Source organism: Pseudophryne corroboree, chromosome 6 (assembly GCF_028390025.1).
Source record: "Pseudophryne corroboree isolate aPseCor3 chromosome 6, aPseCor3.hap2, whole genome shotgun sequence".
Lineage (NCBI taxonomy): Eukaryota > Metazoa > Chordata > Amphibia > Anura > Myobatrachidae > Pseudophryne > Pseudophryne corroboree.
The window spans coordinates 843449231-843468237 of record NC_086449.1 but is presented as its reverse complement, the minus strand read 5'-3'; the positions used below and the strand labels follow the sequence as shown (position 1 = coordinate 843468237).

The 19007-nt window shown below is 53.9% G+C and overlaps 1 protein-coding gene across 19 annotated transcripts in view; it reads right to left on the bottom strand.

Annotated features, from left to right (window-relative positions):
- Positions 1 to 2009: 2009 nt before the first annotated feature.
- Positions 2010 to 19007, bottom strand: part of EPS8 (EGFR pathway substrate 8, signaling adaptor) — a 611221-nt gene continuing 594223 nt past the window's right edge. For all 19 annotated transcript variants that reach the window (XM_063929435.1, XM_063929440.1, XM_063929438.1 and 16 more), the window contains 3 exons: positions 4561 to 4741; positions 3975 to 4104; positions 2010 to 2510 (listed from right to left, as the gene is read on the bottom strand). In XM_063929435.1, the coding sequence (XP_063785505.1) occupies positions 2397 to 2510; positions 3975 to 4104; positions 4561 to 4741 (425 nt within the window). In that variant the 3' untranslated portion in view covers positions 2010 to 2396. The remainder of the gene's footprint in view (positions 2511 to 3974; positions 4105 to 4560; positions 4742 to 19007) is intronic.

Sequence of the window (19007 nt, the reverse complement as noted above, 5' to 3'; positions counted from 1 at the left end):
TGTGCATGGTCAATTCTGTCTGGCAATTTGTTATCACAGTTTGGGCTGTGTCTGTGATACTCTGCATGGAGCAGCAATTCTCTCCCCTCTCTGTGTTGTGTAAATCAAACCCCCCTTTCACACATGCAGTTTGTGAAATCTTGTGGGTATCAACATCAGTCCCTCCTAACTCTGAACAGCCCCCCTTGATTTCATCACTATCTGGGCTGAAACTATGTGAGAGGGCTAAAACTTCACACTGTTGTCTGAGAATGTCAACATCCTTTGTTACATCTGCAGTTTTAACTACATTCTTATTATCTACTGTGGTTTGTATACAGTTAGTGTAAACAAACTGATTAGGCGTCCCATCTTCAATTTGTCTATTCTCTTGTGAGGAAGTGCAAGTAGTATGTCTGACAGAGTGCAGCTGCCCTGTCACATCTTCCTCATATTCTACCTCAGAATCACTATCTAACTGTTCCCACTTTTGTGAGGTAATCAATGTGCGTATCTGCACAGAATCATGTTTGGGCTTTTTACCCAGCTGTTTCTTACAGTTCACTCTTTTTACAACGTAATTTTCAAACTGTGTCTGCAATTCACTGGTACACTGTTCCTGGGACAACACACAAGTTCGCAGGACAGTATTTTGTTCCCTTAGTGCATCTCGCTCTATCAGCACTTCCTGTACCTGTGAAACGAGTTTACAGACAGCCTGTGCATTGAGCTTCTGAATTGCAGTCACGGCTCGATACTCATTTTCCAAAAAAATACTTAAATCAACATTCTGTAAATCTTCTAAAGGACTTACAGTACTGATTGGTTGCATGTATTTAGCGAATTTATTGCATACTTAGCTAAGGTTATTGATGAATTCAGTAGATCCAGTTCGATACAGCAATCACATCATCATACTCAGGAGCCTCGCCCTCTTCGTCTAGAGGCTGAGTTATTTTCAGATCATCCTGGTTCATCCAGGCTATCTAGGCTGCTTTAACATTGAAAATGTCTATCATATATAGGCTGAAGAACTCCTGAGTAAGGGTATTTCATGTGTCCAAAGTTCAGATTATGACATATACATAAATGCTAAGAAACAGTAGGGGGCACTGTTGCCTCAATTTTGAGTGTTAGAAATAACGTAAAAATACCAATGTGTAACATGGATTACATAGATTAACACACGAGGTGAAAACACCATTGTCTTAATATGAAGACGCAAACATTACAAGGTTGACATATGTCCAACTCCAAACACTTGTCTTGTTTTTGTCTGTCTCATATAACCAGACAATGGACATTGCCCTTGCTTGTAAAATATACCTGTGTCAGGAATACTGACACACACAGAACATAGTTTGTAATAAATATATATATATTTCCCTTGTATTAAATATATATTTCCCCCTTCTTGTCCTATTAAAAACACCATATTATATTCATAACAAACACCAACCACCATTCTAAAGATATAACATAAAGCACTCCTATAATCCAATGAAGTTAAAAACATGAATTGTATATAGTCAGTATGCAACCTGGCATGTAATGGGTAACAAGTACTATCTTCAGAATGTTTACTCATTCTGTTCTTTGTATTTGGTGCTAAAAACACATGAGAGCATGACATTAATAATGGTGTTTCTTACTCCTGATACAGCTGCACTATATAATTGGAAACAACAGTGGTAGAACAGAAGTGGGTAATAACAGAGACATAGAGGTAGGAGGGCCCTGCTCGCCGGCTTACACTCTATAGGATACACAAGTGTAGGTGATATCTATAGTATAATGGTCCCCCGATTGGAAAGGTTCTTGGTGGGCTTTATGCTATGGTCAGACAGTGATGTTTTATAGAAAGCGGTAAGGCTCCCTGTTACCATCATTATAATTATGCATTGTCCTGCCTTGTGAGTGAGACTTACAGGTGCCAGAACAACCTACAGAAACCAGGGCTGTAAAAACACTTTACTGCTTCATTTGCAAAATCCTCAGTAAAATAATTTTGACGTGTTATTACTTCCACATTCATTTTATAAACTTTTATTTATAGAAGACAAATATATAAGAAATGTAACAATGTATGTGAATGGCAGTCAGCAAGAAATAAGAATACAGCTACTGCGATTACAGCGAGCAATATACACCGTCCGGGGCGTTGCGGCACCGGAACACTTAATACTGGGGCAGGAACACGTAATGCACAGAAATTGCCCTGATCCGAGCTCTCCCCCCACTTCAGCCTTTATAGGAATATATTGATCCAGGCTTATACAGAGCAATAAGAACAGTTACTATCAGGATCAAACCTACATTACAGACAGAATGCTGAGAAAGACAAATTCTCCGAAATAAAATTTGGCGAATTAATGGAATATTAAATCTTCCCGAAAATAATAATAATAAAATAATAATCAGTGATTATTTCCTTCATCAAACGATTCAACCCCAGAATCGCTGGCGGCTGCGCTGATTTTCTCTTGACGTTTTCTCATAATTTCCAGCAGCTCTGAGCTCCCATTTACCTCCTGTAAGACAGAAGAGGACGAGAGATTGCTACCGGTCAGCTCATTCATTCCTCCTCCCAGACTATAGGGTGGGAATAAACCTTCCATGTCTGTGCAGATATCGGGAACTCTGCTGCAAGACTGCGCCTGAGTCAGCGTGTTCCATCTGTGTAATACCCGCATACACCTTTACATCACCGTCACCAATATTCAGGAGCATGCTCACTGAGAAACATCCGCTGACATTAGACTGCCAGCTCTCAGCCTATTGGCTCTGGCTGATCACATGAGATCACTGCCACAGGAAGTTTTGCACTCACCAAAAGCTCATTTAAATAACCCTTAAGTGGAAAATGCTTAAAAAAATAAATGTGTTTTAATGATGTAGATTGCAATTAGGATTTTATTCTTATTATTGGTGAAAACAGTACGGTGGTGTAATGGTTAGCTTTGTTGCCAAACAACACTGGTGTTATGGGTTTCATACCAACCAGGCTTCAATTTGTGACACAGATAATATTAATAATAATAATAATAATACTTACAATTCAAAATGAATGAGTGTGTATGTGGTAGGGAACATACTGTAGATTGCAAGCTCCACTGGTGCATGGACTAATGTGAGTGACTGATATATTCTCTGTACAGCGCTGCAGAATGTGTGTGCGATATATAAATGGCATAAATAGAGTATGTTGACAGTTATTTATAAAAATACACGGTGTGTATCCATGCACATATACATTCCCACAGTGCTGACCAAAGCTATAGGACAAGTCCCACCTGGGAGATTTATATTCACACATGGTGGGACCAAGAGAATGACACACAGGCCAGTAATGTAATGTACCCCTTATCCTGCACTTCATATTAATCTACCTATAATACTAAATATAGTCATACAGCGTGTGTGTGTGTGTGTGTGTGTGTGTGTGTGTGTGTGTGTGTGTGTATAATTAATGCGCCCGGTGCCTTCCACATAACAGCCATACGGCTGCACGCAATGCACTCCTCCACTGGCGGCACTCCATGTGTGTGTGTGTGTGTGTGTGTGTGTGTGTGTGTGTGTGTGTATATATATATATATATATATATATATATATATATATATATATATGCTCCTCCACTGGCGGCACTCCAAGGCTATGAAAAAATGACAACAGTCGGCTGTTTTGGGCCCAAAACAGCCAATGTGTTGTCATTTTTTCATAGCCTTGGAGTGCCGCCAGTGGAGGAGCATATATATATATATATATATATATATATACATACATACACACACACGTATATACCCATAATGCAAGACAACTTGTAATAATAATGTAATGAGGTGCATCAACGTTTCAGAGCCTGAGGTCAGGACTATACAAGCGTGCCGGCAGAAGTTGTATGGAGATAATAAATAGGATATATTTATTTATAATGTATGTATACATAGGTCTATACACTGTATACATAGTGTAGATTATAGGTGACAAATATTACCTCCAAAGTGGCTTTCTGAACAGTGACCTGGTTGTAGACTCTCGGCCCTTCAGGACAGACCGTCATGAATTCATTCTTGGTGAGAGAGAAGATCTGGGCTCCCGTCAACACCCCCAGACTAGTGATTGTCCTGGGAAGACAGCGACATTCTCCGTTACATTATCCCCTAGGTAACACAGCTCACACTTAACAAGACGACAAATAAAAGAACACAAACTACAAATATAGCTAGATGCATCCTGGTATCCGGGCGTAACCCCACTGAGGAGATATCACCTGTGGTGACTGAGAGGACAATCGCCCCCTGCAGCACTACAATTACCAGCTGGGACACCACCCATGAATCATTACCGCTTACACCCCCCTGCTGAGCCATCCTCTACCTAGCCCCCCGTATTATAGGTACAGGGGGAGGGTATATAGTAAAAGGGCAGCAGACCGGGAAGAACAGGGGGGGGGGGGTAAGAGGGGGGCAGATTGGAGAGAACAGGTATGTTTCCATCGCAGTAAGTACTGTGATCTCACTAGCACCATGCACTGTACGTATAGAATACACAGGCCATACAGAAAATGAAGTAACAATTACACAGAATTGAATCCCTTTGCTTCCAGCCATGCTTTCACATCCTCTGCAGATGAACTGTAGGAGATATTGACCGCCGATGCGTTTTGTCGCGGTACAGTGAATTTCTTCTGAGCTGTGCTACGGCCAATAGTGAGTCTGTGAACTAATTCATCCTGAACTTCTTCCATCTGAGATTTTCTGCCTGGAAACAGAAGAAGGATTATCACCAAGATGAAAATACATGATCATTAAATACAGGGCTTAAAGTTGTCCTGGAGAGGTGGGGGAATCATCTCCCCCAGCCCCCTCACTGCGCGCCAAATCCGCCTGCCGTAAAAAGGGGTGTGGCCTCACAAGGAAGAGGCATGGTCACACAATAGTATCCCCCAATTCAAAACAATGCCTCAAAGTAGCACAATCTTATTCACATTGCCCCACATACTAGTGCCCTTTACACACAATGCCCACAGTAGCAGAGCCACTTACACACACAATGCCCACAGTAGCAGAGCCCCTTACACACACAATGCCCACAGCAGCAGTGCCCCTTACACACACAATGCCCACAGTAGCAGAGCCCCTTACACACACAATGCCCACAGCAGCAGTGCCCCTTACACACACAATGCCCACAGCAGCAGTGCCGTTTACACACACAATGCCCACAGTAGCTGAACCCCTTACACACACAATGCCCACAGTAGCTGAGCCCCTTACACACACAATGCCCACAGCAGCAGTGCCCCTTACACACACAATGCCCACAGCAGCAGTGCCCCTTACACACACAATGCCCACAGCAGCAGTGCCGCTTACACACACAATGCCCACAGTAGCTGAGCCCCTTACACACACAATGCCCACAGTAGCTGAACCCCTTACACACACAATGCCCACAGCAGCAGTGCCACTTACACACACAATGCCCACAGTAGCTGAGCTCCTTACACACACATTGCCCACAGCAGCAGTGCCACTTACACACACAATGCCCACAGTAGCTGAGCTCCTTACACACACATTGCCCACAGCAGCAGTGCCACTTACACCCACAATGACCACAGTAGCAGAGCCCCTCTCTACATCTTTCTCTCCCCATCTCACCCCATAAACCTCTCACTTCCCCATCTCACCCCCTACACCTCTCCCCCATCTTACCCCTACACCTCTCTATCCCCCATCTCACCCCATGCTCTTTTCACTTCCCCATCTCACCTCCTGCTCCTCTCACTCCTTTCCCATCTCACCTCCTCCTTCTCTTACCCCCTCCCCATCTTACCCCCTGCACCTCTCACACATACACTCACAATATATATGTCACACACACACACACACACACACACACACACACACACACACACACACACACACACACACACACACACACACACACACACACACACACACTTAAGAGATGCTGGTGACCAGTAGGAGCACCTCTAAGAGGAACCAGTGACCAGTGAGAGGACCTCTAAGAGGAACTGGTGACCAGTAAGAGCCCCTATAAGAGGAAATGGTGACCAATAAGAGCAACCCTAAGAGGAACCGGTGACCAGTAAGAGCACTCCTAAGAGGAACTGGTAACCAGTAAGAGCAGCCCTAAGAGGAACTGGTGATCAGTAAGAGCACCTCTAAGAGGAACTGGTGAACAGTAAGAGCATCCCTAAAAGGAGCTGGGGACCAGTAAGAGCACCCCTAAGAGGAGCTGGTGACCAGTAAGAGCACCCCTAAGAGGAGCTGGTGATCAGTAAGAGCCCCTCTAAGAGGAAATGGTGACCAATAAGAGCAACCCTAAGAGGAACCGGTGACCAGTAAGAGCACTCCTAAGAGGAGCTGGTGACCAGTAAGAGCACCTCTAAGTGGAACTGGTGACCAGTAAGAGCACCCCTAAGAGGAACCGGTGACCAGTAAGAGCACTCCTAAGAGGAGCTGGTGACCAGTAAGAGCATCTCTAAGAGGAGCTGGTGACCAGTAAGAGCACCCCCTAAGAGGAGCTGGTGACCAGTAGGGGCACCTCTAAGTGGTACCGGTGAACAGTAAGAGCACCCCTAAGAGGAACTGGTGACCAGTAAGAGCACCCCAAAGAGGAACCGGTGACCAGTAAGAGCATCTCTATGAGGAGCTGGTGATCAGTAAGAGCACCCCTAAGAGGAGCTGGTGATCAGTAAGAGCACCCCTAAGAGGAGCTGGTGACCAGTAAGGGCACCTCTAAGTGGAACCGGTGAACAGTAAGAGCACCCCTAAGAGGAACTGGTGACCAGTAAGAGCACCCAAAAGAGGAACCGGTGACCAGTAAGAGCATCTCTATGAGGAGCTGGTGATCAGTAAGAGCACCCCTAAGAGGAGCTGGTGATCAGTAAGAGCACCCCTAAGAGGAGCTGGTGACCAGTAAGAGCACCTCTAAGTGGAACTGGTGACCAGTAAGAGCACCCCTAAGAGGAACCGGTGACCAGTAAGAGCATCTCTATGAGGAGCTGGTGATCAGTAAGAGCACCCCTAAGTGGAACCGGTGAACAGTAAGAGCACCCCTAAGAGGAGCTGGTGATCAGTAAGAGCACCCCAAAGAGGAACCGGTGACCAATAAGAGCACCCCTAAGAGAAACCGGTGACCAGTAAGAGCACTCATAAGAGGAGCTGGTAATCAGTAAGAGCATCTCTAAGAGGAGCTGGTGACCAGTAAGAGCACCCCCTAAGAGGAGCTGGTGACCAGTAGGGGCACCTCTAAGTGGAACCGGTGAACAGTAAGAGCACCCCTAAGAGGAACTGGTGACCAATAAGAGCACTCCTAAGAGGAGCTGGTGACCAATAAGAGCATCTTTAAGAGGAGCTGGTGACCAGTAAGAGCATCTCTATGAGGAGCTGGTGATCAGTAAGAGCACCTCTAAGTGGAACCGGTGAACAGTAAGAGCATCCCTAAGAGGAACTGGTAACCAGTAAGAGCACCCCAAAGAGGAACCGGTGACCAATAATAGCACCCCTAAGAGAAACCGGTGACCAGTAAGAGCACTCCTAAGAGGAACTGGTGATCAGTAAGAGCATCTCTATGAGGAGCTGGTGTTCAGTAAGAGCACCCCTAAGGGGAGCTGGTGACCAGTAAGGGCACCTCTAAGTGGAACCGGTGAACAGTAAGAGCACCCCTAAGAGGAGCTGGTGATCAGTAAGAGCACCCCAAAGAGGAACCGGTGACCAATAAGAGCACCCCTAAGAGAAACCGGTGACCAGTAAAAGCACTCCTAAGAGGAACCGGTGACCAGTAAGAGCATCCCTTGATGCGTCCAGACATGCAACCTGAGATTTTACGGAATTATTTGTACACATTGGGGGCTGATATAAGATGGCTGCATTGTGTACCAGGTAAATAAATGCATCTCTCTGCCTGTATTCGGCGTACACTGCCCCTATCCATCCGCCTGTCTTAGCACTATCAGAGCATGTACACCAGCTCTGTCCTTGCTGAAATCTGTTTTGGTGTAGCCACCCCTGATTCAGTGACGTGCGGTGAGGTCAATGGCTAGGGAGGCACCAAGCAAAGCCCCATTCTCCAGGTCAGAATATAGGATGGGGGGTAGAGTTGGCTCCCAGAGGCCCTCACACATTGGAGTCCGGCCATCATTACCCACCACACTGCACCCTCTCCATCACTACCCACCACACAGCACCCCCTCCATCACTATCCACCACACTGCACCCCCTCTATCACTACCCACCACACAGCAGCCCCTCCATCACTACCCACCACACAGCGCCCCCTCCATCACTACCCACCACACAGCACCCCCCTCCATCACTACCCACCACACAGCACCCCCTCATTATTACCCACCACACTGCACCCCCTCCATCACTACCCACCACACAGCACCCCCTCCATCACTACCCACCACACAGCACCCCCTCCATCACTACCCACCACACAGCGCCTCCTCCATCACTACCCACCACACAGCACCCCCTCCATCACTACCCACCACACAGCACCCCCTCTATCACTACCCACCACACAGCACCCCCTCTATCACTACCCACCACACAGCACCCCCTCCATCACTACCCACCACACAGCGCCTCCTCCATCACTACCCACCACACAGCACCTCCTCCATCACTACCCACCACACAGCGCCCCCTCATCACTATCCACCACACTGCACCCTCTCCATCACTACCCACCACACAGCACCCCCTCCATCACTACCCACCACACAGCGCCTCCTCCATCACTACTCACCACACTGCACCCCCTCCATCACTACCCACCACTCAGCACCCCCTCCATCACTACCCACCACACAGCACCTCCTCCATCACTACCCACCACACAGCAACCTCTCCATCACTACCCACCACATAGCACCCCCCTCCATCACTACCCACCACACAGCACCCCCTCCATCACTACCCACCACACAGCGCCCCCTCCATCACTACCCACCACACAGTGCCCCCTCCATCACTACCCACCAGACAGCACCCCCCCATCACTACCCACCACACAGCGCCCCCTATATCACTACCCACCACACTGCACCCCCTCCATCACTACCCACCACACAGTGCCATCTCCATCACTACCCACCACACAGCACCCCATCATTATTACCCACCACACCCTCTCCATCACTACCCACCACACAGCACCCCCTCCATCACTACCCACCACACAGCGCCATCTCCATCACTACCCACCACACAGCACCCCCTCCATCACTACCCACCACACAGCACCTCCTCCATCACTACCCACCACACAGCGCCACCTCCATCACTACACACCACACAGCACCCCCTCCATCACTACCCACCACACAGCACCCCCTCCATCACTACCCACCACACCGCACCCCCTCTATCACTACCCATCACACAGCACCCCCTCCATCACTACTCACCACACAGCACCCCCTCCATCACTACCCACCACACTGCACCCCCTCCATCACTACCCACCACACAGCGCCCCCTCCATTACTACCCACCACACAGCGCCACCTCCATCACTACCCCACCACACAGCACCACCTCCATCACTACCCACCACACAGCACACCCTCCATCACTACCCACCACACAGCGCCATCTCCATCACTACCCACCACACAGCACCCCCTCCATCACTACCCACCACACAGCACCTCCTCCATCACTACCCACCACACAGCACCCCCTCCATCACTACCCACCACACCGCACCCCCTCTATCACTACCCATCACACAGCACCCCCTCCATCACTACCCACCACACCCTCTCCATCACTACCCACCACACAGCACCTCCTCCATCACTACCCACCACACAGCACCCCCTCCATCACTACCCACCACACCGCACCCCCTCTATCACTACCCATCACACAGCACCCCCTCCATCACTACCCACCACACCCTCTCCATCACTACCCATCACACAGCACCTCCTCCATCACTACCCACCACACAGCACCCCCTCCATCACTACCCACCACACTGCACCCCCTCCATCACTACCCACCACACAGCGCCCCCTCCATTACTACCCACCACACAGCGCCACCTCCATCACTACCCACCACACAGCACCACCTCCATCACTACCCACCACACAGCACCTCCTCCATCATTACCCACCACACAGCACCACCTCCATCACTACCCACCACACAGCACCCCCCTCCATCACTACACACCACACAGCGCCATCTCCATCACTACACACCACACAGCACCACCTTCATCACTACCCACCACACAGCACCCCCTCCATCACTACCCACCACACAGCACCCCATCATTATTACCCACCACACCCCTCTCCATCACTACCCACCACACAGCACCACCTCCATCACTACCCACCACACAGCACCCCCTCCATCACTACCCACCACACAGCACCCTCTCCATCACTACCCACCACACAGCACCCCCTCCATCACTACACACCACACAGCGCCATCTCCATCACTACCCACCACACAGCGCCATCTCCATCACTACCCACAACACAGCACCCCCACCATCACTACTCACCACACCAGCACCCCCACTCCATCACCACCCCACTACACCCCCTCCATCATTACCCACCACACAGCGTCACCTCCATCACTACCCACCACACAGCACCCCCTCCATCACTACCCACCACACAGCACCCCCCTCCATCACTACCCACCACACAGCACCTCCTCCATCACTACCCACCACACAGCACCCCCTCCATCACTACCCACCACACAGCACCTCCTCCATCACTACCCACCACACAGCACCCCCTCCATCACTACCCACCACACAGCACCTCCTCCATCACTACCCACCACACAGCACCCCCTCCATCACTACCCACCACACAGCACCTCCTCCATCACTACCCACCACACACAGCACCTCCTCCATCACTACCCACCACACAGCGCCCCCTCGATCACTACCCACCACACAGCGCCTCCTCCATCACTACCCACCACACTGCACCCCCCTCCATCACTACCCACCACACAGCACCCCCTCCATCACTACCCACCACACAGCACCTCCTCCATCACTACCCACCACACAGCGCCCCCTCCATCACTACCCACCACACAGCGCCCCCTCCATCACTACCCACCACACAGCGCCCCCTCCATCACTACCCACCACACAGCACCCCCTCCATCACTACCCACCACACAGCACCCTCTCCATCACTACCCACCACACTGCACCCCCTCCATCACTACCCACCACACTGCACCCCCCTCCATCACTACCCACCACACAGCACCCCCCTCCATCACTACCCACCACACCCCCTCTATCACTACCCACCACACAGCACCCCCTCCATCACTACCCACCACACAGCACCCCCTCCAACACTACCACCACAGAGCATCCCCTCCATCACTACCCACCACACAGCACCCCCTCCATCACTACCCACCACACAGCACCCCCTCCATCACTACCCACCACACTGCACCCCCTCCATCACTACCCACCACACAGCACCCCCTCCATCACTACCGCACCACACAGCACCCCCTCCATCACTACCCACCACACAGCACTCCCTCCATCACTACCCACCACACTGCACCCCCTCCATCACTACCCACCACACTGCACCCCATCCATCACTACCCACCACACTGCACCCCATCCATCACTACCCACCACACTGCACCCCCTCCATCACTACCCACCACACAGCACCCCCTCCATCACTACCCACCACACAGCACCACCTCCATCACTACCCACCACACCCCCCTCCATCGTTACCCACCACACTGCACCCCCCTCCATCACTACCCACCCCCACAGCACCCCCTCCATCACTACCCACCACACCGCACCCCCTCCATCACTACCCACCACACAGCACCCCCCTCCATCACTACCCACCACACAGCACCCCCTCCATCACTACCCACCACACTGCACCCCCTCCATCACTACCCACCACACTGCACCCCATCCATCACTACCCACCACACAGCACCCCCTCCATCACTACCCACCACACAGCACCCCCTCCATCACTACCCACCACACAAGCACCACCTCCATCACTACCCACCCACACCCCCTCCATCGTTACCCACCACACTGCACCCCCTCCATCACTACCAACCACACAACACCCCCTCCATCACTACCCACCACACCACACCCCCTCCAATCACTACCCACCACACAGCACCCCCTCCATCACTACCCACCACACAGCACCACCTCCATCACTACCCACCACACCCCCTCACATCGTTACCCACCACACTGCACCCCCTCCATCACTACCCACCACACAGCACCCCCTCCATCACTACCCACCACACCGCACCCCCTCTATCACTACCCACCACACAGCACCCCCTCCATCACTACCCACCACACAGCACCCCCTCATTATTACCCACCACACCCTCTCCATCACTACCCACCACACAGCACCACCTCCATCACTACCCACCACAACAGCAGCCCCTCTATCACTACCCATCACACAGCACCCCCTCCTCTATCACTACCCACCACACCGCACCCCCTCCATCACTACCCACCACACAGCGCCCCCTCCATCACTACCCACCACACTGCACCACCTCCATCACTACCCACCACACAGCGCCACCTCCATCACTACCCACCACACAGCGCCCCCCTCCATCACTACCCACCACACAGCACCACCTCCATGACTACCCACCACACAGCGCCCCTTCCATCACTACCCACCATACAGCGCCCCCTCCATCACTACCCACCACACAGCACCCCCCTCCATCACTACCCACCACACAGCACCCCCCTCCATCACTACCCACCACACAGCGCCCCCTCCATCACTACCCACCACACAGCAGCCCCTCTATCACTACCCATCACACAGCACCCCCTCTATCACTACCCACCACACCGCACCCCCTCCCTCACTACCCACCACACAGCGCCCCCTCCATCACTACCCACCACACTGCACCCCCTCCATCATTACCCACCACACAGCGCCACCTCCATCACTACCCACCACACAGCGCCCCCTCCATCACTACCCACCACACAGCACCACCTCCATGACTACCCACCACACAGCGCCCCTTCCATCACTACCCACCATACAGCGCCCCCCTTCCATCACTACCCACCACAACAGCACCCCCTCCATGACTACCCAACACACAGCACCCCCCTCCATCTATACCCACCTCACTGCACCACCTCCATCAATACCCACCACACAGCACCCCCTCCATCACTACCCACCACACAGCACCCCCTCCATCACTACACACCACACAGCGCCATCTCCATCACTACACACCACACAGCACCACCTTCATCACTACCCAACACACAGCACCCCCTCCATCACTACCCACCACACAGCACCCTCTCCATCACTACCCACCACACAGCACCCCCTATATCACTACCCACCACACTGCACCCCCTCCATCACTACCCACCCACACAGTGCCATCTCCATCACTACCCCACCACACAGCACCCCATCATTATTACCCACCACACCCTCTCCATCACTACCCACCACACAGCACCCCCTCCATCACTACCCACCACACAGCGCCATCTCCATCACTACCCACCACACAGCACCCCCTCCATCACTACCCACCACACAGCACCTCCTCCATCACTACCCACCACACAGCGCCACCCTCCATCACTCCACCACACAGCACCCCCTCCATCACTACCCACCACACCGCACCCCTTCTATCACTACCCATCACACAGCACCCCCTCCATCACTACTCACCACACAGCACCCCCTCCATCACTACCCACCACACTGCACCCCCTCCATCACTACCCACCACACAGCGCCCCCTCCATTACTACCCACCACACAGCGCCACCTCCATCACTACCCACCACACAGCACCACCTCCATCACTACCCACCACACCCCCTCCATCATTACCCACCACACAGCACCACCTCCATCACTACCCACCACACAGCACCCCCTCCATCACTACACACCACACAGCGCCATCTCCATCACTACACACCACACAGCACCACCTTCATCACTACCCACCACACAGCACACCCTCCATCACTACCCACCACACAGCGCCATCTCCATCACTACCCACCACACAGCACCCCCTCCATCACTACCCACCACACAGCACCTCCTCCATCACTACCCACCACACAGCACCCCCTCCATCACTACCCACCACACCGCACCCCCTCTATCACTACCCATCACACAGCACCCCCTCCATCACTACCCACCACACCCTCTCCATCACTACCCACCACACAGCACCTCCTCCATCACTACCCACCACACAGCACCCCCTCCATCACTACCCACCACACCGCACCCCCTCTATCACTACCCATCACACAGCACCCCCTCCATCACTACCCACCACACCCTCTCCATCACTACCCATCACACAGCACCTCCTCCATCACTACCCACCACACAGCACCCCCTCCATCACTACCCACCACACTGCACCCCCTCCATCACTACCCACCACACAGCGCCCCCTCCATTACTACCCACCACACAGCGCCACCTCCATCACTACCCACCACACAGCACCACCTCCATCACTACCCACCACACCTCCTCCATCATTACCCACCACACAGCACCACCTCCATCACTACCCACCACACAGCACCCCCTCCATCACTACACACCACACAGCGCCATCTCCATCACTACACACCACACAGCACCACCTTCATCACTACCCACCACACAGCACCCCCTCCATCACTACCCACCACACAGCACCTTATCATTATTACCCACCACACCCTCTCCATCACTACCCACCACACAGCACCACCTCCATCACTACCCACCACACAGCACCCCCTCCATCACTACCCACCACACAGCACCCTCTCCATCACTACCCACCACACAGCACCCCCTCCATCACTACACACCACACAGCGCCATCTCCATCACTACCCACCACACAGCGCCATCTCCATCACTACCCACAACACAGCACCCCCACCATCACTACTCACCACACAGCACCCCCACTCCATCACCACCCACTACACCCCCTCCATCATTACCCACCACACAGCGTCACCTCCATCACTACCCACCACACAGCACCCCCTCCATCACTACCCACCACACAGCACCCCCTCCATCACTACCCACCACACAGCACCTCCTCCATCACTACCCACCACACAGCACCCCCTCCATCACTACCCACCACACAGCACCTCCTCCATCACTACCCACCACACAGCACCCCCTCCATCACTACCCACCACACAGCACCTCCTCCATCACTACCCACCACACAGCACCTCCTCCATCACTACCCACCACACAGCACCTCCTCCATCACTACCCACCACACAGCACCTCCTCCATCACTACCCACCACACAGCACCCCCTCATCACTACCCACCACACAGCGCCCCCTCATCACTACCCACCACACAGCGCCTCCTCCATCACTACCCACCACACTGCACCCCCTCCATCACTACCCACCACACAGCACCCCCTCCATCACTACCCACCACACAGCACCTCCTCCATCACTACCCACCACACAGCGCCCCCTCCATCACTACCCACCACACAGCGCCCCCTCCATCACTACCCACCACACAGCGCCCCCTCCATCACTACCCACCACACAGCACCCCCTCCATCACTACCCACCACACAGCACCCTCTCCATCACTACCCACCACACTGCACCCCCTCCATCACTACCCACCACACTGCACCCCCTCCATCACTACCCACCACACAGCACCCCCTCCATCACTACCCACCACACCCCCTCTATCACTACCCACCACACAGCACCCCCTCCATCACTACCCACCACACAGCACCCCCTCCAACACTACCCACCACAGAGCATCCCCTCCATCACTACCCACCACACAGCACCCCCTCCATCACTACCCACCACACAGCACCCCCTCCATCACTACCCACCACACTGCACCCCCTCCATCACTACCCACCACACAGCACCCCCTCCATCACTACCCACCACACAGCACCCCCTCCATCACTACCCACCACACAGCACTCCCTCCATCACTACCCACCACACTGCACCCCCTCCATCACTACCCACCACACTGCACCCCATCCATCACTACCCACCACACTGCACCCCATCCATCACTACCCACCACACTGCACCCCCTCCATCACTACCCACCACACAGCACCCCCTCCATCACTACCCACCACACAGCACCACCTCCATCACTACCCACCACACCCCCTCCATCGTTACCCACCACACTGCACCCCCTCCATCACTACCCACCACACAGCACCCCCTCCATCACTACCCACCACACCGCACCCCCTCCATCACTACCCACCACACAGCCACCCCCTCCATCACTACCCACCACACTGCACCCCCTCCATCACTACCCACCACACTGCACCCCATCCATCACTACCCACCACACAGCACCCCCTCCATCACTACCCACCACACAGCACCCCCTCCATCACTACCCACCACACAGCACCACCTCCATCACTACCCACCACACCCCCTCCATCGTTACCCACCACACTGCACCCCCTCCATCACTACCAACCACACAACACCCCCTCCATCACTACCCACCACACCACACCCCCTCCATCACTACCCACCACACAGCACCCCCTCCAACACTACCCACCACAGAGCATCCCCTCCATCACTACCCACCACACAGCACCCCCTCCATCACTACCCACCACACAGCACCCCCTCCATCACTACCCACCACACTGCACCCCCTCCATCACTACCCACCACACAGCACCCCCTCCATCACTACCCACCACACAGCACCCCCTCCATCACTACCCACCACACAGCACTCCCTCCATCACTACCCACCACACTGCACCCCCTCCATCACTACCCACCACACTGCACCCCATCCATCACTACCCACCACACTGCACCCCATCCATCACTACCCACCACACTGCACCCCCTCCATCACTACCCACCACACAGCACCCCCTCCATCACTACCCACCACACAGCACCACCTCCATCACTACCCACCACACCCCCTCCATCGTTACCCACCACACTGCACCCCCTCCATCACTACCCACCACACAGCACCCCCTCCATCACTACCCACCACACCGCACCCCCTCCATCACTACCCACCACACAGCACCCCCTCCATCACTACCCACCACACAGCACCCCCTCCATCACTACCCACCACACTGCACCCCCTCCATCACTACCCACCACACTGCACCCCATCCATCACTACCCACCACACAGCACCCCCTCCATCACTACCCACCACACAGCACCCCCTCCATCACTACCCACCACACAGCACCACCTCCATCACTACCCACCACACCCCCTCCATCGTTACCCACCACACTGCACCCCCTCCATCACTACCAACCACACAACACCCCCTCCATCACTACCCACCACACCACACCCCCTCCATCACTACCCACCACACAGCACCCCCTCCATCACTACCCACCACACAGCACCACCTCCATCACTACCCACCACACCCCCTCCATCGTTACCCACCACACTGCACCCCCTCCATCACTACCCACCACACAGCACCCCCTCCATCACTACCCACCACACCGCACCCCCTCTATCACTACCCACCACACAGCACCCCCTCCATCACTACCCACCACACAGCACCCCCTCATTATTACCCACCACACCCTCTCCATCACTACCCACCACACAGCACCACCTCCATCACTACCCACCACACAGCAGCCCCTCTATCACTACCCATCACACAGCACCCCCTCCTCTATCACTACCCACCACACCGCACCCCCTCCATCACTACCCACCACACAGCGCCCCCTCCATCACTACCCACCACACTGCACCACCTCCATCACTACCCACCACACAGCGCCACCTCCATCACTACCCACCACACAGCGCCCCCTCCATCACTACCCACCACACAGCACCACCTCCATGACTACCCACCACACAGCGCCCCTTCCATCACTACCCACCATACAGCGCCCCCTCCATCACTACCCACCACACAGCACCCCCTCCATCACTACCCACCACACAGCACCCCCTCCATCACTACCCACCACACAGCGCCCCCTCCATCACTACCCACCACACAGCAGCCCCTCTATCACTACCCATCACACAGCACCCCCTCTATCACTACCCACCACACCGCACCCCCTCCATCACTACCCACCACACAGCGCCCCCTCCATCACTACCCACCACACTGCACCCCCTCCATCATTACCCACCACACAGCGCCACCTCCATCACTACCCACCACACAGCGCCCCCTCCATCACTACCCACCACACAGCACCACCTCCATGACTACCCACCACACAGCGCCCCTTCCATCACTACCCACCATACAGCGCCCCCTCCATCACTACCCACCACACAGCACCCCCTCCATGACTACCCAACACACAGCACCCCCTCCATCTATACCCACCTCACTGCACCACCTCCATCAATACCCACCACACAGCACCCCCTCCATCACTACCCACCACACAGCACCCCCTCCATCACTACACACCACACAGCGCCATCTCCATCACTACACACCACACAGCACCACCTTCATCACTACCCAACACACAGCACCCCCTCCATCACTACCCACCACACAGCACCCTCTCCATCACTACCCACCACACAGCACCCCCTATATCACTACCCACCACACTGCACCCCCTCCATCACTACCCACCACACAGTGCCATCTCCATCACTACCCACCACACAGCACCCCATCATTATTACCCACCACACCCTCTCCATCACTACCCACCACACAGCACCCCCTCCATCACTACCCACCACACAGCGCCATCTCCATCACTACCCACCACACAGCACCCCCTCCATCACTACCCACCACACAGCACCTCCTCCATCACTACCCACCACACAGCGCCACCTCCATCACTACACACCACACAGCACC